Source organism: Schistocerca piceifrons, chromosome 8, assembly GCF_021461385.2.
Source record: "Schistocerca piceifrons isolate TAMUIC-IGC-003096 chromosome 8, iqSchPice1.1, whole genome shotgun sequence".
Taxonomy (NCBI): domain Eukaryota; kingdom Metazoa; phylum Arthropoda; class Insecta; order Orthoptera; family Acrididae; genus Schistocerca; species Schistocerca piceifrons.
In genome coordinates this window covers 312,359,881-312,378,486 of record NC_060145.1, presented here as the reverse complement: position 1 = coordinate 312,378,486, position 18,606 = coordinate 312,359,881, and the positions used below count along the sequence as shown (strand labels likewise).

Here is an 18,606-nt window from a genome sequence, read left to right as displayed (position 1 = left end):
CTCACACATATGGCCACTGATACCACCTCTAAAAGGTAAGTCTATTCTTTCCACACTGTTGTTATTCCATCTTCGACTTCCCACTGTTTTTGTTCCTCTGTATATTGTAGAAATTTTTAAACAAGCTTCCATATGCTTACTTCACGCAAATGACAAGTGTGGCTCCCAGTCATGTGGTCTTAATGCATGTCTTACTTACATTTATCCCCTTCATCCACCAAGCTGTTGTAGATCTTATTGACAGAGTTGTAGCGTATAGGTAGAATTGTCATAGTACAAAGAAAAGATGAGTAGTTGGTTAGTAATGTACATGTCAGTCTAATTCCCAGCAGTGGGAAAACAAAAAATTGTGATATCCAACAATTCAAAAATAATCAGGGCTTTTCTTCCTCTATTTCTGTTTTCCTGGCAGTTTCTTACAGTTAGTATACTTTAATCTTGGGCTTAAGAAATATCATAAGTACTGTGGAAGAGACCCATTGTCTATTACAGTAGCATTACAAAATTTTAAAGACATGTATCATAACATAGTTATCAAGAGTCTTTATTTTGAGCAATTAGTGTAACACTGTAGTCTAATTATGTAAAATAAGAAATTGAGATTGAGAAAAACATTAAAATTATGTGGACACAGAGAGATTAGCAAGTACTTACCTTTATAAGGTGCAGTTCCCAGTACTATTCCTTAATCTTTACTTAGTGTCTTGTTTTCAATTATTATCCATCTTAACTTACAGCCGAAACAATCTGCCTCTCCTTTTCAACGTGCTGCCAATCACTTGGTGTGTGTTAATGTTATTATTGCCCGTATGGGTACTTGTTGCTTGTGAAATTAGTAGTGGCCAGTTTTTCTGTCTCTCTTATTTCAATAGATATTTTAAAATAGAACGTGAATATAAATAATAGAAGGCACGAAGTTAACAAATCGGTGTATAGTTACGGCATTGAGTCATCTGTAGGCAAGACTTTAGAAAGTTCATTGGGTTACCTTCCATAAGGAAAGTGGATGCACTCAGCGATTGTTGTGTGATTTATAAATTATTGCACAAATCCAGCTTTCATCTAGTGCCTAGCCGCTATCAATGCACTATTTTCTAATGTTGATGCGTGTGATATTCGTGTTGTTCGGGCGTCAGTCACAGTTCTTTGAATACTACACTCGAAAGTTGCTTACCTTGTGGATGGAAGCTTTCATTTATCATATTTGCCATGTGATTGCCTTGTGTCCTTTGTTCTTGGTTGTTGTCCTGACCTGACCTGTAGAACGATTCATTCAAAAGAGCTATCCTCTCAGTTGTTGATAGACACACAAACTGCTGTACTCCTTCAGTTATTTCTATTCCACCAAGAACATTCTTTCCATATTTATGAATGTATTGTTAAACATGTACCGAATCTTCTTTCCAGTAGTTATTTTCATAGCAATTGAAAAGTATAATTATTTTCAGGGAGAAGTAGATCCAACCCAAGTACATAAGTCACTACAACGTATCAGAGAGCGAAAGTTGGCAAATTTCATTCCATGGGGCCCTGCGAGTATACAGGTCGCTCTTTCCAGGAAGTCTCCTTATATTCAAAGTGCACATCGTGTGTCTGGTCTCATGTTAGCTAACCACACAAATATTTCATCAGTAAGTATGTTGTTGTTTCTTCACTAGTTGAAATGTGAGTAAGGTAAAAGTTTTAGTTATTGCATGCTTTGTTACGTAGTTCAGATGCATTACTTCTTTCATTTTTAAGTTCTTCTTCTTCTGCTTCTTCTTCAGTGTGGGAACTGTTGCAAGTTATTTAAAAACGTTTGTTGTTGCATCCCTTTGTTTAACTTATTCATGGCACCTACCCCATTTTGTAGTAATGGTTAACGTGGTCAAAGGCTGAAAGCCAAAAGTGAACATCAGTAGTATATGAACAGTGATTGAGCAAATCACACAGCACAATAATACTGTAGAGCGTTTGAAATTACTACTTTGCTTCCGTTACACAGAAAATGAGCTATAATTTGAGTGCAGTAGGGACAGTCATGCCACTGGGCCCCTAAATTTGCAAAAAGTAGAACAATAAATCGCATAAAAATCTCTCTCTCTCTCTCTCTCAAAAATATTGTTCAACAATAGTTGATTAACCATAACTTTATTATTGACAACTTGGTTATTAATATTACTGTATTAACCTTAATGAAGCAACCTATAAAGCAGCTCTGTACATTGTCAGTCAGGCAAATAGGACAAGAAAATCAAATGTTCTTTTACATATTATTAATCTGTGATAGTATAATTGTAATGCCCTAGAAACTTAACATGATATGCTGATGCAACATGGAGTACATAATGCGCCTTTTTCCCGTATTTGTAAATTATGTATTGTGCTGTCAGTGGGTTAGACATATTTCTTATTTTAAACTTTCAGTTTTAATAACTAGGTGCAAAACTTAGACAAAATCTTCATTTGCATGCCATTGTAAAGAATCTGTTATAAACAACTTCAAATCAAATCTGGTAATACTCCCATTAGTGTAATTTAACAGATTCTTAGTTGAATCCTTATTATATTTTGGTCTGATTGTTCTGCCTCGTGGCTCAATGTGTTGACCATCTTCAATTTGGAGGATTAATTAGGGTGAAAGATGAGAGGATAAGAAACAGTTTCTGTAAACAATTTTCCAGTTCTTATGAACCACTTAAGAGAATTCTCCCAGTTTTTATAAAGCTTTGAAAGAATAATGAAATCCAAATATGGGGCTTTAGCTCTGGTACAGCCACAAACCCATGTTCTGAAATTTAGTGATGAGGTGAATACTAATTGCAGTCTTCTTATGTTCGTCACAAGATTTTCAAGCAATGAATAGTTTTCACTATCCACCTTGCATGGCAGGGATGTACTCCATAAAATGGTGCTCTGATAAGTGATCAGCTAATTCCAAAACTTCAGTATAATCTTCTCTTGGGTTCTGTTCTCTCAAAGCATCTTAAACAAAAGTGAATTGATCAAAATGTTCCCTGACCTTTCTGTGCTGAATGCCAGAGTGGAGTTACCATTGATTGCAGAACAAGTGTTTTGAAACCTGAAATTTATAACTGAGATTTTTGGGGAAAATTTAAGTATAATCGAAGGTATAGGCAGATGGGAAAGGGTAATTTCATGTGAAGTCACCCAGTGGCTGTTGCCCTTATGTCACGGATTTTTCTGAAAATTTTGTCTAAGAATGTACGTAATGAGTTAGGGTTAAAATATTTTATCTGGAATTTTTTGACCAGAATTTTAATTAGGAGACCATTTTAAAATGTGGGCCCCTTCTACCAACTGGTGTTGAGAAACGAAGTGCCTCGTAAGTTTGTAACCACTATAACTTTTTTATTTATGAATCAATTTTATTCAATTTGGTGTCATTGAAAAGTAAAAGACTAGAACTATAACATACAAATTATTAAAGTGCTGTGTCTAAGCAACAAATGTTTGAAAATTTGTAATTAATGCAATTTCTCACCATTTTTTATTATTTATTTATTTATTTTTTTTGCAAACGTCGGGATTTTTTTCCAGAAGAATCACACGTTTCACCATCTGAATTTTTGTTTCAAATAATTCCTACTGCCATACTTTTCAACATAAAAAAAATCAGAAGGGTGTTTGTCCTCTATTGTTAGAACTTATACTTTTTAAATAATGCCCGAATAATTAATTGCTTGAGATAGCTAAATGAACAATACATGAAACAACAATGAAGAATTCAGTCTAACAGCAACTCACATGCAACACAGGCTGTGTGTGTTACGATTTTGTGTGTTTGCGCACTTTATATATCTGAAGGACTTTTTTGTCTTGATTTTGTGCTTCTTACATAAGCAGCCATTCTGTCTGGTAAGTTAGTTGAAAGTACAGTTAAATCCCTCAATATGATAACGTTTGGGTAGCCCCTCAATATGAGATAGTGAAAAGGAACTATTGAAATTAAAAAGGGAAAGAAGTCATGTAATCCATGCATAGTTGCGCAGTAATGTATAACCAGGGGGACTTAATTTAACTTCCATAAGTGCAATGGGTTGCATTTTTTCAATGTATTACAGTGCCCTCTGATGTATAATTTTTATGAAGCGATGCTAGACCACCCAATGATATTATAATCTGCAAACAGTTGTTGCAGTATATGCTTTGTTTAACTGTGGCTTGTTATCAGATGTTTTAGTGAATTCAAATATTATAATGAGTGAAAAAAGATCATGTATTTTATTTAATGTTGTTTTCTTCACGTGTTTTTTAAATCAATTATCATTAGAAATAACGATATATTCATATATATATTATTATTATTTATTAATAATAAATAAATTTGTTTCATACAAAATTGTATTCTGATCGATGATAATTCATTTAAAAATACATTAAATTAAAATTGTCACATTTATAACTCCATTTTGAAGGGTTTTTATAATTAGTTATTACTCTTTAAATTATTATTTATTCACTATATGATATCATCAATTTAATTATAAATTTAAAAATCGAGATTTGTATATTAATTTATTTATTAAATGAAATTTATATACTTGAAATATATATTACCTTCAAACCAATCGTTAATCCATTCAGTTTTAACAATATATAACCAAGTATTAAATAAATAATTATTAATTGTTTTTGTCATTGATTTTGTTATTGACAGTTGAAAGTTAAGTTTTAGGTATTTCATTTTAAAGGCTGTTAAGACATTCAATACTACATTTTTAAGGTTATAAGTGTTTTACATATTTTCACAGAATTTAAACAAAAAATATTTTCTTTATTTATGTAAAATTTATTACTTATATACGATAATTCAAATAAAATAAATGAAACAAATGGGTTTTAGAATATCATATTGAAGGGTTTTACATATTGAGGGGTTCGACTGTAATACAAAGTTGTTCCATAATGTGAATATTGGAGATCACTTAATAAAGTGGTCATTAACTCTTTCTCATTTCCACTTATAGATTCTTCATAGTGCATTCTTGACTAATTGGGGAACAAGAAAAAGTTTCAAACCATTCAGTTCTTTTCTGCAACATATACAGTTGATTAAAAATCACAATGGAAAACAAATGTTCTTTAGGTTTTGTGTCAGCAGTTGTGTGTCAGAAGAAAAGTAGTAGCAGTGAAGAGCTTGATTTAATAAGTATTTCAAGCCTGAATCAAGCTGATATTGAATTATTGTAGCTAAGAAGCACCTGTGAAAATATTGAGTGTGTTTGTTCTTCTCACAAAAGGCGCTATTTGGGAACATTTGAAGACAGACAAAAAATTTGCTGTGACCCTTTTAAGAAGCATGGTGAAAAGACTGCTAAGAAATCTTTCAAAGCTATTTCTTTAACCATGACAAGGAAATATAATACCCTTGGACTTATCCTAGGTACCAAGCTGTGCATAAAGGACATTTTGTCTCCTATGGGGGATAACCTTCCAGGGATGGATGATTGTGAAGTTGAAGATCAAGAATATTCACCAGATCCCTCTACAGCTCTTCAAAAAGTTAATGGAAGTTGTGAATTACTTGAAATTTCACCATTTAAGGTTACCAAGAGAGCACAGGACAGGTGTCCAGAATACATTCGATCCAAGTCTCGTTGCTTAGCTTTAAAATTCCAGCAAACAGCATCAGATGTACTGCCTGTTCCAGTGAAAAATGTGTCTGAAGAAATTGGCAGTGCTGAATGTGCAGACTGAAATATTTTTATGCAAAAAATTAAAGAGCAATTCGGCAGAAGTTCTGTTAAAGAAAAGCTACAAATACTTACCTTAGCACCAGCTTCATGGAGTAAAGGAAAATCCAAATGTTTTTTAACACTAACGAATACATGGTAAAGAAATTGAGGGTATTGCTAAAAGAAGATGGTATTTTGTCGAAAGGGAGTTATAAAGTGGGAAACAGAATAGGTAAGGATGTGGAAAAACGTGTCCAGAATTGTTACTGTGAAGATGATATAAGTCGCATTTCTGCTAATAAAAAAAGACTGTCTGTCCCTTCAGAAAATGGCAAAAGAGTGTATAAGACAAAGACTAATTTTACATAATCTGAAAGATGTATACTTAGCTTTCATAGAAAAGTTCCCCGAAGATAAAATTGGTTTTACTAAATTTTGTGAACTTAGGCCAAAAAGTGTGTGTTACTGTAAACAGTCGTGGAATGCGTAACATATGTGTATACATGTATCACCAAAACGTAAAACTGTTAATGCATGCTACATACTTGAAAGAACCGCACACTGAACTTCTACAGAAACTTGTGTGCAATCTGGAAAACAAGGAGTGCATGCTGCTTCGCTATTCTTGGTGTCCTGACGAATATGAACTGCGCAGTTTTTTAATGGAGCTGGAGTTCTTACAAGATTGTGAAAATGTTGTATTCAGACAATGGATGCAAACTGATCGACCTACACTGGAGACATTAATGAAGACGACCAATGAATTTGTTGAGTATCTCATGCACAAACTTCAAAACTTAACACATCATTATATATCAAAATCTCAGTCACCACTTCAGATCAAGCAAAGAAACCCTCCCCGATACTATATGCATCATTATAGTGGATTTTGCAGAGAACTATACCTGTTTGCTTCAGGATGCTGCACAAGGATTTCACTGGCAGAACATTCAAGTCACCTTTCATCCTTTTGTGGTGTACTTTAAAACAGATCAGTGCATTAAGTCAATGTCATTGTGCTGTATAAGTGACTGTTTGCAGCATGATACAAACACATTCTATGTTTTCCAGAAAACTGCTCTCATATACTGGAACAATTACCACACATCCAGCATGTTATGTATTTCAGTGATGACAGTTTGCACAGTATAAAACTTTAAGAACTTTTTAAATTTGTGCTATCACAAGCAAGATCATGGAGTAACTGCAGAATGGAGTTTTTTTGGCTCTGTCGTGGCAAAAATGCATGTGATGGAGTTGGTGGTACTATTAAACGTTTAGCAACAAGAGCAAGTTTACAGCTTCCATATGACAGTCACGTTTTAAGTCCAAAAGCTCTGCTTACATTTGCCAAAACTCATGTTCCAGGAATAGAAACCTTTTATGTTGCAACAGAGGAGATAATAAAGATCACAAACTTGTTACAAAAACGATATGAGACTTTTTACACTTCCTGGGACGAGAGAATCATTTTTTCAAACCACTGAATGAAAACAAGTTGCTGATAAAGCATGTTTCATCATCTGAAAAAATTCTAGAGTTAAGTGAAGAAGATGCAAAAGTCAAGTTCATGAGTCCAAGTGACCCTTCCTCAAGTTATTCATGGCCACTTCACACTGATGTTTGCTGGATACCTTATAAAAACATTTTAATTACTTTGCCTGCTCCAACTGCAAGCACAAGTACTGATAGTTTATATACTTTTGAATCAGACATAATATTGTCCATTGAAAACTTGTTTGAAAGAATGAATGCTTTTTAGAATTTTATGAATGTGCTTTATGAATGTGCTTTATGAGAACTGATCATCATTTGTGACCACTAGGTAAGAGTCACAAAGTGAAACGTGTATATTATTATTTATATTTTTTCTGTTTTAAATGATTAAACAGAACACCCTCCCTTCTGATTTTTTTTCTTTTCTTTTTTATGTTGAAATGTATGACAATAGGAATTCTTGGAGTCAAAATTAAAAATGGTGAAGCTTGTGATTTTGTCAAAAAAATTCATGAATTAAAAAATTTTTTTTTGTTTTGTTTGAAAAATGACTTTAATTACAGATTTGCACATATGTATATGTACAGTTGCAGCATATTTATAGTTTAGTGATGTAGTTGGTCCTTTTTATCTTTCTAATGACACCAAATTGAATAAAATTGATTTATAAATAAGGGAGTTACGGTAGTTAAAAACTTTCAACCTACCTTTCGTACTGACGTCAGATGGAGAAAATGATAGACATTTCAAAATGGCCCCCTGACTACAGTTTTGATCTAAAAAATCTGAAAAAATTATTTTGTCACTTTCTATTTATGTACTTTCTTACACCAAATTTTCACCAATATCATGTTTAAAAGAATAGTTGACCATGTACACAGTAGAACAGTTCATAATGGGAGAGAAACCTCCATGGTATACAGTCACTGTAAAGAAAAAGATTACTGCATAATAGGTGTAAAATGAAGTGTATGGCTATAGATAGAAAGATACTGAATGCAACACATTTGGCTGTCAAGAGAACAATGTGTGATGCATTCAGTGACTTCTGTAACAGAAAATTGTCAAGTGATGTTTCACAAAACCCATAGAACTTGTGGTCATATATAAAGATTGTTATTGGCACCTAGTTAGGGTCCAGTCCCTAGTGAATGAATGAGACAGGAACTGAAATTGAGGATAGCAAAGCAAAAGCCACCCGGGAGAATTGTCATAATTTAATCTGTGTACCAGTGAAAAGATGAATGAAATGAGTATTAGTGTCAGTGGTGTTGAGAAATAGCTGAAATAGTTAAAACTGAACAAAGCTTCAGGGCCTGATGGAATTCCTGTCAATTTCTGTACTAACTGAATTAGCCCCTCCTCTGACTATAATGTACCGTAGACCCCTCAAACAAAAACCCATGTTCAGTTCTTGGAAAACAGTGTAACTCACATCTATCTACAAAAAGGATAGTAGAAGTGAACTAGTATCCATGACATCAATTTGTTGTAAAATCTTGGAACATATACTGAGCTCAAACATAATGAGGTATCTTGAACAGAATGACCACCTAAATCCCAACCAGCATGGACTGTGAAAATATTGATCGTGTCAAACCGAACTCGCACTTTTCTCACAGCTTTGGATCATGGCAGTCAGGTAGATGGAGTGTGTTATATCCACGGATTAACACACATTTGCGAATAAAAAAGTTTTTATTAGGTGGAGCAAGGCCACCGCTTAATTTCACAAAAAGATGAACTTCCTTCGAAAACAAAAAGCTTCTTCTGCCAAAATTTTATAACAAGCCAAAGAATTATGCCACCTTATTGAATTGAAATGTTGGCAACTGAACTGAATTTACGTTCCTTTGTCGGGTTTTCTCTCGATGCTTTCCGGCGGATGCCGAGGATGTAGACGGGTGCAGAGTGCGGGGTTGTTGGCCGGCGTAGCGAAGACGTGGCACCTGTATGTTCCGGCTGCGTTGAAGTCTCTTCCAGGTGGCAGTCCGCGGCTGGTCGAAGGACACCTGCTTTCCTTTCTTCCGGCTATTTAACACGACGGCTCCAGTCTTCCTCCGCTGATTCCGGAGTGATGAGTGGCGGTCGTTGGCGATCCCTGATTGGCGGATGGTGATATCATGGTGTGACCATCCGTGCCAGAAAAAAGAGGCTCGTGTGTGTGCGTAGTTCGCGGCTGATTGAATGTTTGGCGGGAACGCCTCTAGCGCCGGCTGGCAGAATGTGCTGGTACTAAGTTGGAGGCGCCACTTAACTCTGCCGCGGTAGCCGACCGTTGCATTTGTGTGGCTGTGCACGCCACGGCAGAGTATTTCTTGATTTCTGACTCGGTACCACACCTATGTTTGTCAAAAGTACAATCATATGGGCCTATGAAGTAAAATTTGTAACTAGATAGAGAACCTTTTGGTACGGAGGTTGCAGCATGTTATCTTGGATGGAGAGTCGTCGTCAGGTGTAGAAGTAAGTTCAGGTGCACGCCCCAGGGAAGATTTTTGGGACTCTCAGTGTTTATGTTGTATATTAATGAACTCAACAGACAATATTAATAGTAACCTCAAGACTTCGTTCAGACAATGCAGTTATCTGTAATGAAGTACTGTGTGAAAGAAGCAGCATAAATATTGTCAGACCTTGATAAGATTTCAAAATGGTGCAAACATTGGCAACTTGCTTTAAATGTTCAGAATTGTGAAACTGTGCTCTTCATAAAAATACGTAGTTTTAAATACCTGGGTGTAACACTCTGTACAGATAAGAAATGGATTGAGCACATAGGCTCAGTCATGGATAAAGCAGGTGCTAGATTTTGGGGGGTGTGCAATTAGTCTAAAGAAGATTGCATACAAATCACTTGTGCAACAAGTTCTAGAATATTCCTCAAGTATGTCGGATCTCTACCAAATAGGACTGACAGGGGATAGTGAACATATACAGAAAAGGGCAGCACAAACTATCACAAGTTTGTTTGATCGGTGGGAGAACGTCACAGAGATACTGAAGGAACTCAACTGGAAGACTTTTGGGGATAGTTTACATCTATCCTGAGAAAGTCTTATCTATTAACAAAGTTTCAAAAACTAGCTTTAAATGATGACTAGAAATGTACTACAACCATCTGCCTATTGCTCACATAGGTATCTTGAGGATAAGATTAATTACTGCATGCACAGAGGCATTCAATCAATCATTCTTCCCATGTTCAATTTGTGAATGGCACAGGACGAAAACCTAATAACTGGTACAGTGGGACATACTCTCTGCCATGCACTTCACAGTTGTGTACAGAGAATAGGTGTAGATGTAAATAATTGGATATGTGTGTCTACATCTTGTCTTTCTCCCAAAAATGCTTAACAGGATGATTTCATATATCTGATGCTTTCAAGAGTAAGAATGGGAAGTGGTTTTCTCTTTTTCCTTATTTTCAAATGCATTTTTATGTAAAAATCAAACATTGGAAAATCCAGGATGGAATGTAACAACATTAGAGAAAGAAAGTTGCTAATCGCCATATAGCGGAGATGCTGAGTCGCGATAGCCACAAGAAGAAGATTCACACAATTATAGCTTTCGGCCATTAAGGCCTGTGTCAGCAACACACACACACACACACACACACACACACACACACACACACACACACACGGCTATTGTTATTTCCAGGCACTAATAACCAGGTATGGCTGCATCTTAGGTGAATGATGCTCGTTGCTGGGCTGTGTTGTGGGGGGTACAGGAGAGGTATAGGATGAGGAGGAGAAGGTAGGAGTGGGGAAGATTCCAGTGCTGCCTGTGGGAGTGTGCAGGGATGGGTGGGGTCTCAATAGTGGGCTGCTAATTGCAACGTCAGGAGGTTGTATTTGGAGGACAGGAGAGGGCAAAAGTATGAGGGTGGTGGTGGTGGTGGTGGTGGTGGTAGTAGTAGTAGTAGTAGTAGTAGTAGTAGTATGGGAATTGTGTAGGTGCACTGGTGGGATCGAAGGCGTGTGTAGGTCTGAAGTTGAAGCAAGGAAGCTGAAAGGCAGTTAAAGGACACAGATTAGCATAGGTGGAAGCAAAGGTTCCACCACTGGTTATAAACCATAGGATTGCCTGGCGGAGCACTCTACATCTGTCAGATGCATCCACCTAAAAGATCTGCCAATGAGCCCATACCACAAATGCAGCAGGACCTCCAGTCCCTTCTCAAATCTCTAGGCCCATGCTAGAACCTCTCACCCGAATTTATGTCCCTCGTCACCCCACCACTTACTACACTCCTACATTATAGATGCTTTCTAAACTGCATTAACACAACCACACTGGACACCCTATCAAGTCCGGTTGCTGCCTCACGGAATGAATCTCTGCCCTTATATATCAACTACTTAAGCCTATTACCCAAAATGTACTCTCCGATATACGAGGGTTGTTTTTTAAGTAAGGGCCGTTCGCGCGTATAGTCCCGTAGTTCGCGCGGACGCCACAACAAGCCACCGCGCCACTTGCCGGCATCCTTCCCGTTCACACTGATGCAAGTTGCAACTCTGTAGCTGACATGTACGCATCGCTGTGCTACTTTATAATGTTTACGATTATTGAATCGCCCGCTGCGTGTGAGATACGGTCAGTGATACGGTTTTTGACCGCGAGAAGCGTATCAGCTGCAGAAATTCATCGTCAGTTAACAGAAGTTTATGGCTTGAATGCAATGAGTGAAGGTAAAGTGCGTCAATGGATTAGAGAGTTTAAAAATGGCCGTCAAAACGTCCATGACGAAGAATGCTCAAGCCGGCCCTCTGTGATCACTGATGATTTGGTGGCTGCAGTCAAAACAAAGATTCGTGAGGACAGAAGATTCACAATTTCCACTCTTTCTTTGGAATTTCCACAAGTTTCAAGATCGGTTTTGTACAAAATTGTGTCTGAAAACCTAAACTTTAAGAAACTGTGTTCTCGGTGGGTACCCAGACTCCTCACAGAGGACCACAAAGGGAAGAGATTTGCCACTTCATTGGACTTTTTGATTCGTTGCGAGGAAGAAGGGGATGACATGTTGAGTCAAATTGTCTCTGGAGATGAAACATGGGTATCCCATATCACTCCCGAAAGCAAGCGACAATCGATGGAATGGTGACACACCTCACCCGTCAAGGTCAAAGCCAAACAGACGCTGTCAAAGCACAAGATTATGGCAACTGTGTTCTGGGACCGGCGCGGTGTTTTGCTAGTGGACTTTATGCCACGAGGAACGACAATCGACTCGGATGCCTACTGTGCAACTCTAAAGAAGCTCCGCAGAGCAATTCAAAACAAAAGGCGTGGCATGCTGACAAAAGGAGTTTTGCTCCTGCACGATAACGCTAGGCCTCACATCTCTCAAAAGACTCGGGATTTGATTGATTCTTTTGGCTGGGAAGTTTTGGACCATGCACCATACAGCCCCGACCTTGCTCCTAGCGATTTTCACCTTTTCCGGTACCTGTAACACCATCTTTGCGGGCAGCGCTTCAATGACGATGATGAAGTGAAAGCGACCGTGAACTCTTGGCTGTCGGAGCAGGCGGCCGAATTCTTTGAAGAGGGAACTAAAAACTTTGTTGTACGGTATGACAAGTGCTAAAATAAACAAGGCAACTATGTAGAAAAATAGGTAAAAGCGTGTAGAATCAGAAAATAAAAGTTTTTTTTACAAAAGTATTTGTATCTTTTTTAAAAATAAAAACGGCCCTTACTTAAAAAACATCCCTCGTAAAAGACACTGACCATTTTCTCTACGGACTCTCCACAGTTGTTGTTCCCTTACCACGCTGATCATCACTGTTGATGCCTCATCTCTTTGCACTAACTTCCCCAATGTCCATGGCCTTACTGCCATTGAACTCTACCTTTCCCAACAACTGACTGACTGACTGACTGTATCCTAGCCCACAGTGATTTCTCCTTTGAAGACATCACCTACAAACGAATCCATAGCACACAGTGGGTACCTGAATCACACCAGTTTTGCCAGCCTCACCTAATTACCCAGATTCCCAAACCTCTTACCTCATTCATAGTCAGTGATGTCATTTTCATGTTCTGGACAGAAGGTGAGGACATTCTATCCACATTCCTCCAGAACCTCAACAGCTTCTCCTCCATTCACTTGGGTCCTACTCAACCCAACAGGCAGCCTTCCTCAATGTTGACCCCCACCACAAAGATAGCTACATCAATACCTCCACGTGGACAGTTGCCACCCTTTTCACACCAAGAAGTCTCTTTCACACAGCCCAGACACCTGTGGCTGTGACATCCATAGTGGTGAGCAGCTTCTCTCCAGATATTCCATGGTTCTTTCTGAGGATTTCACAGACAGAAAGTACCTTTCTCACTACATCCAGAAACATTTCTCCAGTGCCTTGTCTTCCCAGTCACCTACCATCCAAGGAACCCCACTGTGCTTTGGTACAATCCACAACAGGAGTGGAGCAATTGAATTTTCTGCCAGGTTTTGGACTACTTTTTGTGCCCTGAAATGAGAAATACATTTTCCACCCCTCTCACAATAAGATTCCATTCCCCACCCAACCTCTGCAAGTCCTTCGCTGTCCCTCTTCCATCCATGCTCCCAATCCCTTGCCCCATGGTTCATATCCCTGCGACGGAACTGGATGCAACATCTGTCCTATTCATCCTCTCATCATCACCACTACCACCTACTACACTCCTGTCACAGGTAGGTCCACCTATCAACACAGCCATGTGATCTGTCAGCTGATCTGCAACTACTGTGCTGCATTCTACATGGGCATAACCATTAACAAGCTGGCTGTCTTCATGAATGGCCACTGCCAAAATGTGGCCAAGAAACAACTCAACCACCCAATTGCTGAGCATACCGCCTAACTTGACGAGCTCAACTTCAACTACTGCTTTACCATGCTGCCACTCGAGCCCTACAAATAAATGTCTTCAATCCTGCCAGTGCACCAGCACAGTCTTATCCTCTTCTCTGCTTCTCTCCTCTTACCTTTGCCCTAGCCCCCCACCCCCACCCCTCCCCCTGCATTTTCCCGGAGGCAGCACATGAATATTCCCTCCCCACCCCTTGCTATCTCTCCACTGCCCCATCCCTCACTCCAGCAAAGATTGTTGCTCATCCCAGATACAGCTGCAGTCAGGCATTAGTGTCTGGAGGTGACTCTTGTTCATTTTTAAAATAATAGCCCTCCAACAGGCTATCATATTTTTGTAGTTGCCCTCGTTGTAGGTACAAAGTTTCTTATTTTGATATCTATGTCTACATCCATACTCCACAAGCCACCTGGCAGTGTGTGGCGGAGGGTACTTTGAGTACCTCTATCGGTTCTCCCTTCTATTCCACTCTCGTATTGTTCGTGGAAAGAAAGATTGTCGGTATGCCTTTGTGTGGGCTCTAATCTCTCTGATTTTATCCTCATGGTCTCTTCGCAAGATATACATAGGAGGGAGCAATATACTGCTTGACTCCTCGGTGAAGGTATTTTCTCGAAACTTCATCAAAAGCCCATACCGAGCTACTAAGCATCTCTCCTGCAAAGTCTTCCACTGGAGTTTATCTATTATCTCTGTAACGCTTTCGCGATTACCAAATAATCCTGTAACGAAGTGTGCTGCTCTCCGTTGGATCTTCTCTATCAACCCTATCTGGTACGGATCCCACACTGATGAGCAATATTCAAGCAGTTAGCGAACAAGTGTACTGTAACCTACTTCCTTTGTTTTCAGATTGCATTTCCTTAGGACTCTTCCAATGAATCTCAGTCTGACATCTGCTTTACTGACGGTCAACATTATATGATCATTCCATTTTAAATCACTCCTAATGCCTACTCCCAGATAATTTATGGAATTAACTGCTTCCAGTTGCTGACCTACTATATTGTAGCTAAATGATAAAGGATCTTTCTTTCTATCTATTCGAAGCACATTACACTTGTCTACATTGAGATTCAATTGCCATTCCCTGCACCATGCGTCAATTCGCTGCAGATCCTCCTGCATTTCAGTACGATTTTCCATTGTTACAACCTCTCGATACACCACAGCATCATCTGCAAAAAGCCTCAGTGAACTTCCGATGTTATCCACAAGGTCATTTATGTATATTGTGAATAGCAACGGTCCTACGACACTCCCCTGCGGCACACCCGACATCACTCTCACTTCGGAAATCATCTCTCCATTGAGAATGACATGCTGCATTCTGTTATCTAGAAACTCTTCAATCCAATCACAAAATTGGTCTGATAGTCGATATGCTCTTACTTTGTTCATTAGACGACTGGGGGGAACTGTATCGAATGTCTTGCGGAAGTCAAGGAACACGGCATCTACTTGGGAACCCGTGTCTCTGGCCTTCTGAGTCTCGTGGACGAATAGCGCGAGCTGGGTTTCACACGATCGTCTTTTTTGAAACCCATGTTGATTCCTACAGAGTTGATTTCTAGTGTCCAGAAAAAGTCATTATACTCGAACGTAATACGTGTTCCAAAATTCTACACCTGATCGACGTCAGAGATATAGGTCTATAGTGCTGCACATCTGTTCGACGTCCCTTCTTGAAATCAGGGATAACCTGTGCCCTTTCCCAATCCTTTGGAACGCTACGCTCTTCTACAGACCTACGGTACACCGCTACAAGAAGGGGGGCAAGTTCCTTCGCATACTCTGTGTAAAATCGAACTGGTATTCCATCAGGTCCAGCGGCCTTTCCTCTTTTGAGTGATTTTAATTGTTTCTCTATCCCTCTGTCATCTATTTCTATATCTACCGTTTTGTCATCTATGCGACAGTCTAGAGAGGGAACTACAGTGCAGTCTTCCTCTGTGAAACAGCTTTGGAAAAAGACATTTAGTATTTCGGCCTTTAGCCTGTCATCCTCTGTTTCTGTACCGTTTTGGTCACAGAGTGTCTGGATATTTTGTTTTGATCCACCTATCGCTTTGACATAAGACCAAAATTTCTTAGGATTTTCTGCCAAGTCAGTACATAGAACTTTACTTTCGAATTCATTGAACGCTTCTCGCATAGCCCTCCTCACATTACATTTCGCTTTACGTAATTTTTGTTTGTCTGCAGGGCTTTGGCTATGTTTGTTTGCTGTGAAGTTCCCTTTGCTTCCGCAGCAGTTTTCTAACTCGGTTGTTGTACCACGGGGGCTCTTTTGCATCTCGTACGATCTTGCTCGGCACATACTCATCTAATGCATATTGTATGATGGTTTTGAACTTTGTCCACTGATCCTCAACACTATCTATACTTCAGACAAAACTTTTGTGTTGAGCCGTCAAGTACTCTGAAATCTGCAATATGAAATTTCTCATGTCCTGTGTCAGAATTCACACTTTTGCCCCCATAGGTAACGTGGCACTTCCATGCACTGTTAATTTACGTACTTATGGAGTGCAAAGGAAAAGATTAACATTTGTTTGACAGATGGCAGATTTCCTGATGAATGCAGAGTTTGAAGTAATTTCTTTCCTGTAATTTATGAAGTTTTCTCGGTGGATAGAACATTCCATCATCTTTTGAGCTTGAATCCAGGACAGCAGATGATGAGGGAATCAATTCCATATCTGCTATTTTCAGTGACTTGTGAATGTTTTTGGCATTGTTGCCTATTTCCCCTTTCGTTAATTTATTCCTTGTTTGTATATGCTTAGGATCTTCTTATTTCTGCATGTGGTACATGGATGGTTTTGTCTTACAATTTGTAAAAAGAAAATCAAATATCTTTTTCCGTCATGAATTTAACATTATATATTCATAAAGATAATTTGGATTTTACTTGTGTCTGTCCTATTTGTGAATTAATAATGTTCCATTCTTATAGCTATTTGAACGAGCCCTGCAGCAATACGACAAACTTCGCAAGCGTGAAGCGTTCTTGGAGCAATTTCGCAAGGAACCTATGTTCCAGGACTCACTGGAAGAGTTAGATCTGTCTCGGCAAACTGTACAGGATCTAGTTGAAGAATATAAGGCGGCAACACGCCCTGACTACTTGACTTGGGGAGCTTCATCAGAATAATTGAAAATTAATGAATATGTGCGTTACATTTAAGCATTATTAAATAAAAAGCTTAAATGTGATGCACTCAACTTTGTGTATATTATTTGTACATAAAAGCCATACTGTACTGAAGGAAGTCCATACTGTATCAAAGAAAGTAAAATGTTCAAATGTTATGGTAACATAGTTCACATTAGTGTCTTGTGCTCTGTTACTGGTTTTGGAAGAGACTTGTATTATTTTTACCTATCATAGGGCACTATTGTGTTGTTCGTCTGTGATTAGTGTCTATTAATTCACTGTGTGTGTGCGTGTGCACACGCATGTGTACATTTATTTTCTGCATGTTTGTAAACTTTTTGACCAATTATTTGTTTGAGAAAGAACCCTTTTTATGTTTTGTGGAAGTAAAATAGTACACACAGCTGTCATGTGAAGCTTTTTTGCAAAAAAATAAAAAAAAAATTGTTTATGAGTGCGTAACAAAAGTGATATTATAGTGCAGCTCATAGTTCCATTCATACTTCATTGCTGCCTGTAAATTTAATATTGAACTCGCATACACAAATAGTCGTCAATACTTTATTTATTATTTTTAAATCTGTAGGGAGTGATCCTTGCATTCTCTTTTGAAGCATAAGCAAGAGTAATTTCCTGTGTGTCATTTATTTTTACCCATATTGAAGAGAAACTTCCATTTGTTAATTTTTGATATAAAATATATTAACTGAATTGCGAAACCCTCCATTAAATAAGTTGCATTTAATGTGTACAGCTTTTCTAGTCTTGTATTACTACTTGAATAATAAAGTAGATCTCTTGTAAGTAAACCAGTCCACTTTTACATCACCTATCTCGATAGTAAATACCTGAATCTTCTTTCTTTCTTTTTTTTAATTCTACACACACATAAGATAACAGGACTAGGAAAAGGTCAATTAGCAAAAGCAGAATCTGATGATTTGTTAAACTTTTGGAGGTGTGTGTGTGTGTGTGTGTGTGTGTGTGTGAGAGAGAGAGAGAGAGAGAGAGAGAGAGAGAGAGAGAGAGAGAGAGATGTTTTAGGTTTGTCGTCACGCTGATAGAGAAGTGGGGAGGTGAAATTCAGTCCCAAAGCATAGCCTATTCATCTTTAATATCACAACCCCCTCCCCCTCCCTCCCTCCCACACACACACACACACACACACACACACACTCTCTCTCTCTCTCTCTCTCTCTCTCTCTCTCTCTCTCTCTCTCTCTCTCTCTCTCTCTCTCTCTGAGTCATGTTGGCACCTGTGGGAGAGCCACAAGTCTGAGTGGTGACATGGCAGACCAGTCATACAGGGAATCAAGCAAAACCATGCTGGTAGCTGTAGGGCCACAGCTGTCTCATCAGTATGAGTGACTTATCTTCATGCTGAAG

The 18,606-nt window shown here is 38.5% G+C and overlaps 1 protein-coding gene across 3 annotated transcripts in view; it reads left to right on the top strand.

Annotated features, from left to right (window-relative positions):
• The window catches only part of LOC124711367 (tubulin gamma-1 chain), a 77,853-nt gene extending 59,824 nt beyond the window's left edge, over nt 1-18,029 (top strand). For all 3 annotated transcript variants that reach the window (XM_047241409.1, XM_047241408.1, XM_047241410.1), the window contains 2 exons: nt 1,449-1,631; nt 17,020-18,029. In XM_047241409.1, coding sequence (XP_047097365.1) covers nt 1,449-1,631; nt 17,020-17,217 — 381 coding nt within the window. In that variant the 3' untranslated portion in view covers nt 17,218-18,029. The remainder of the gene's footprint in view (nt 1-1,448; nt 1,632-17,019) is intronic.
• Nucleotides 18,030-18,606: the final 577 nt, after the last annotated feature.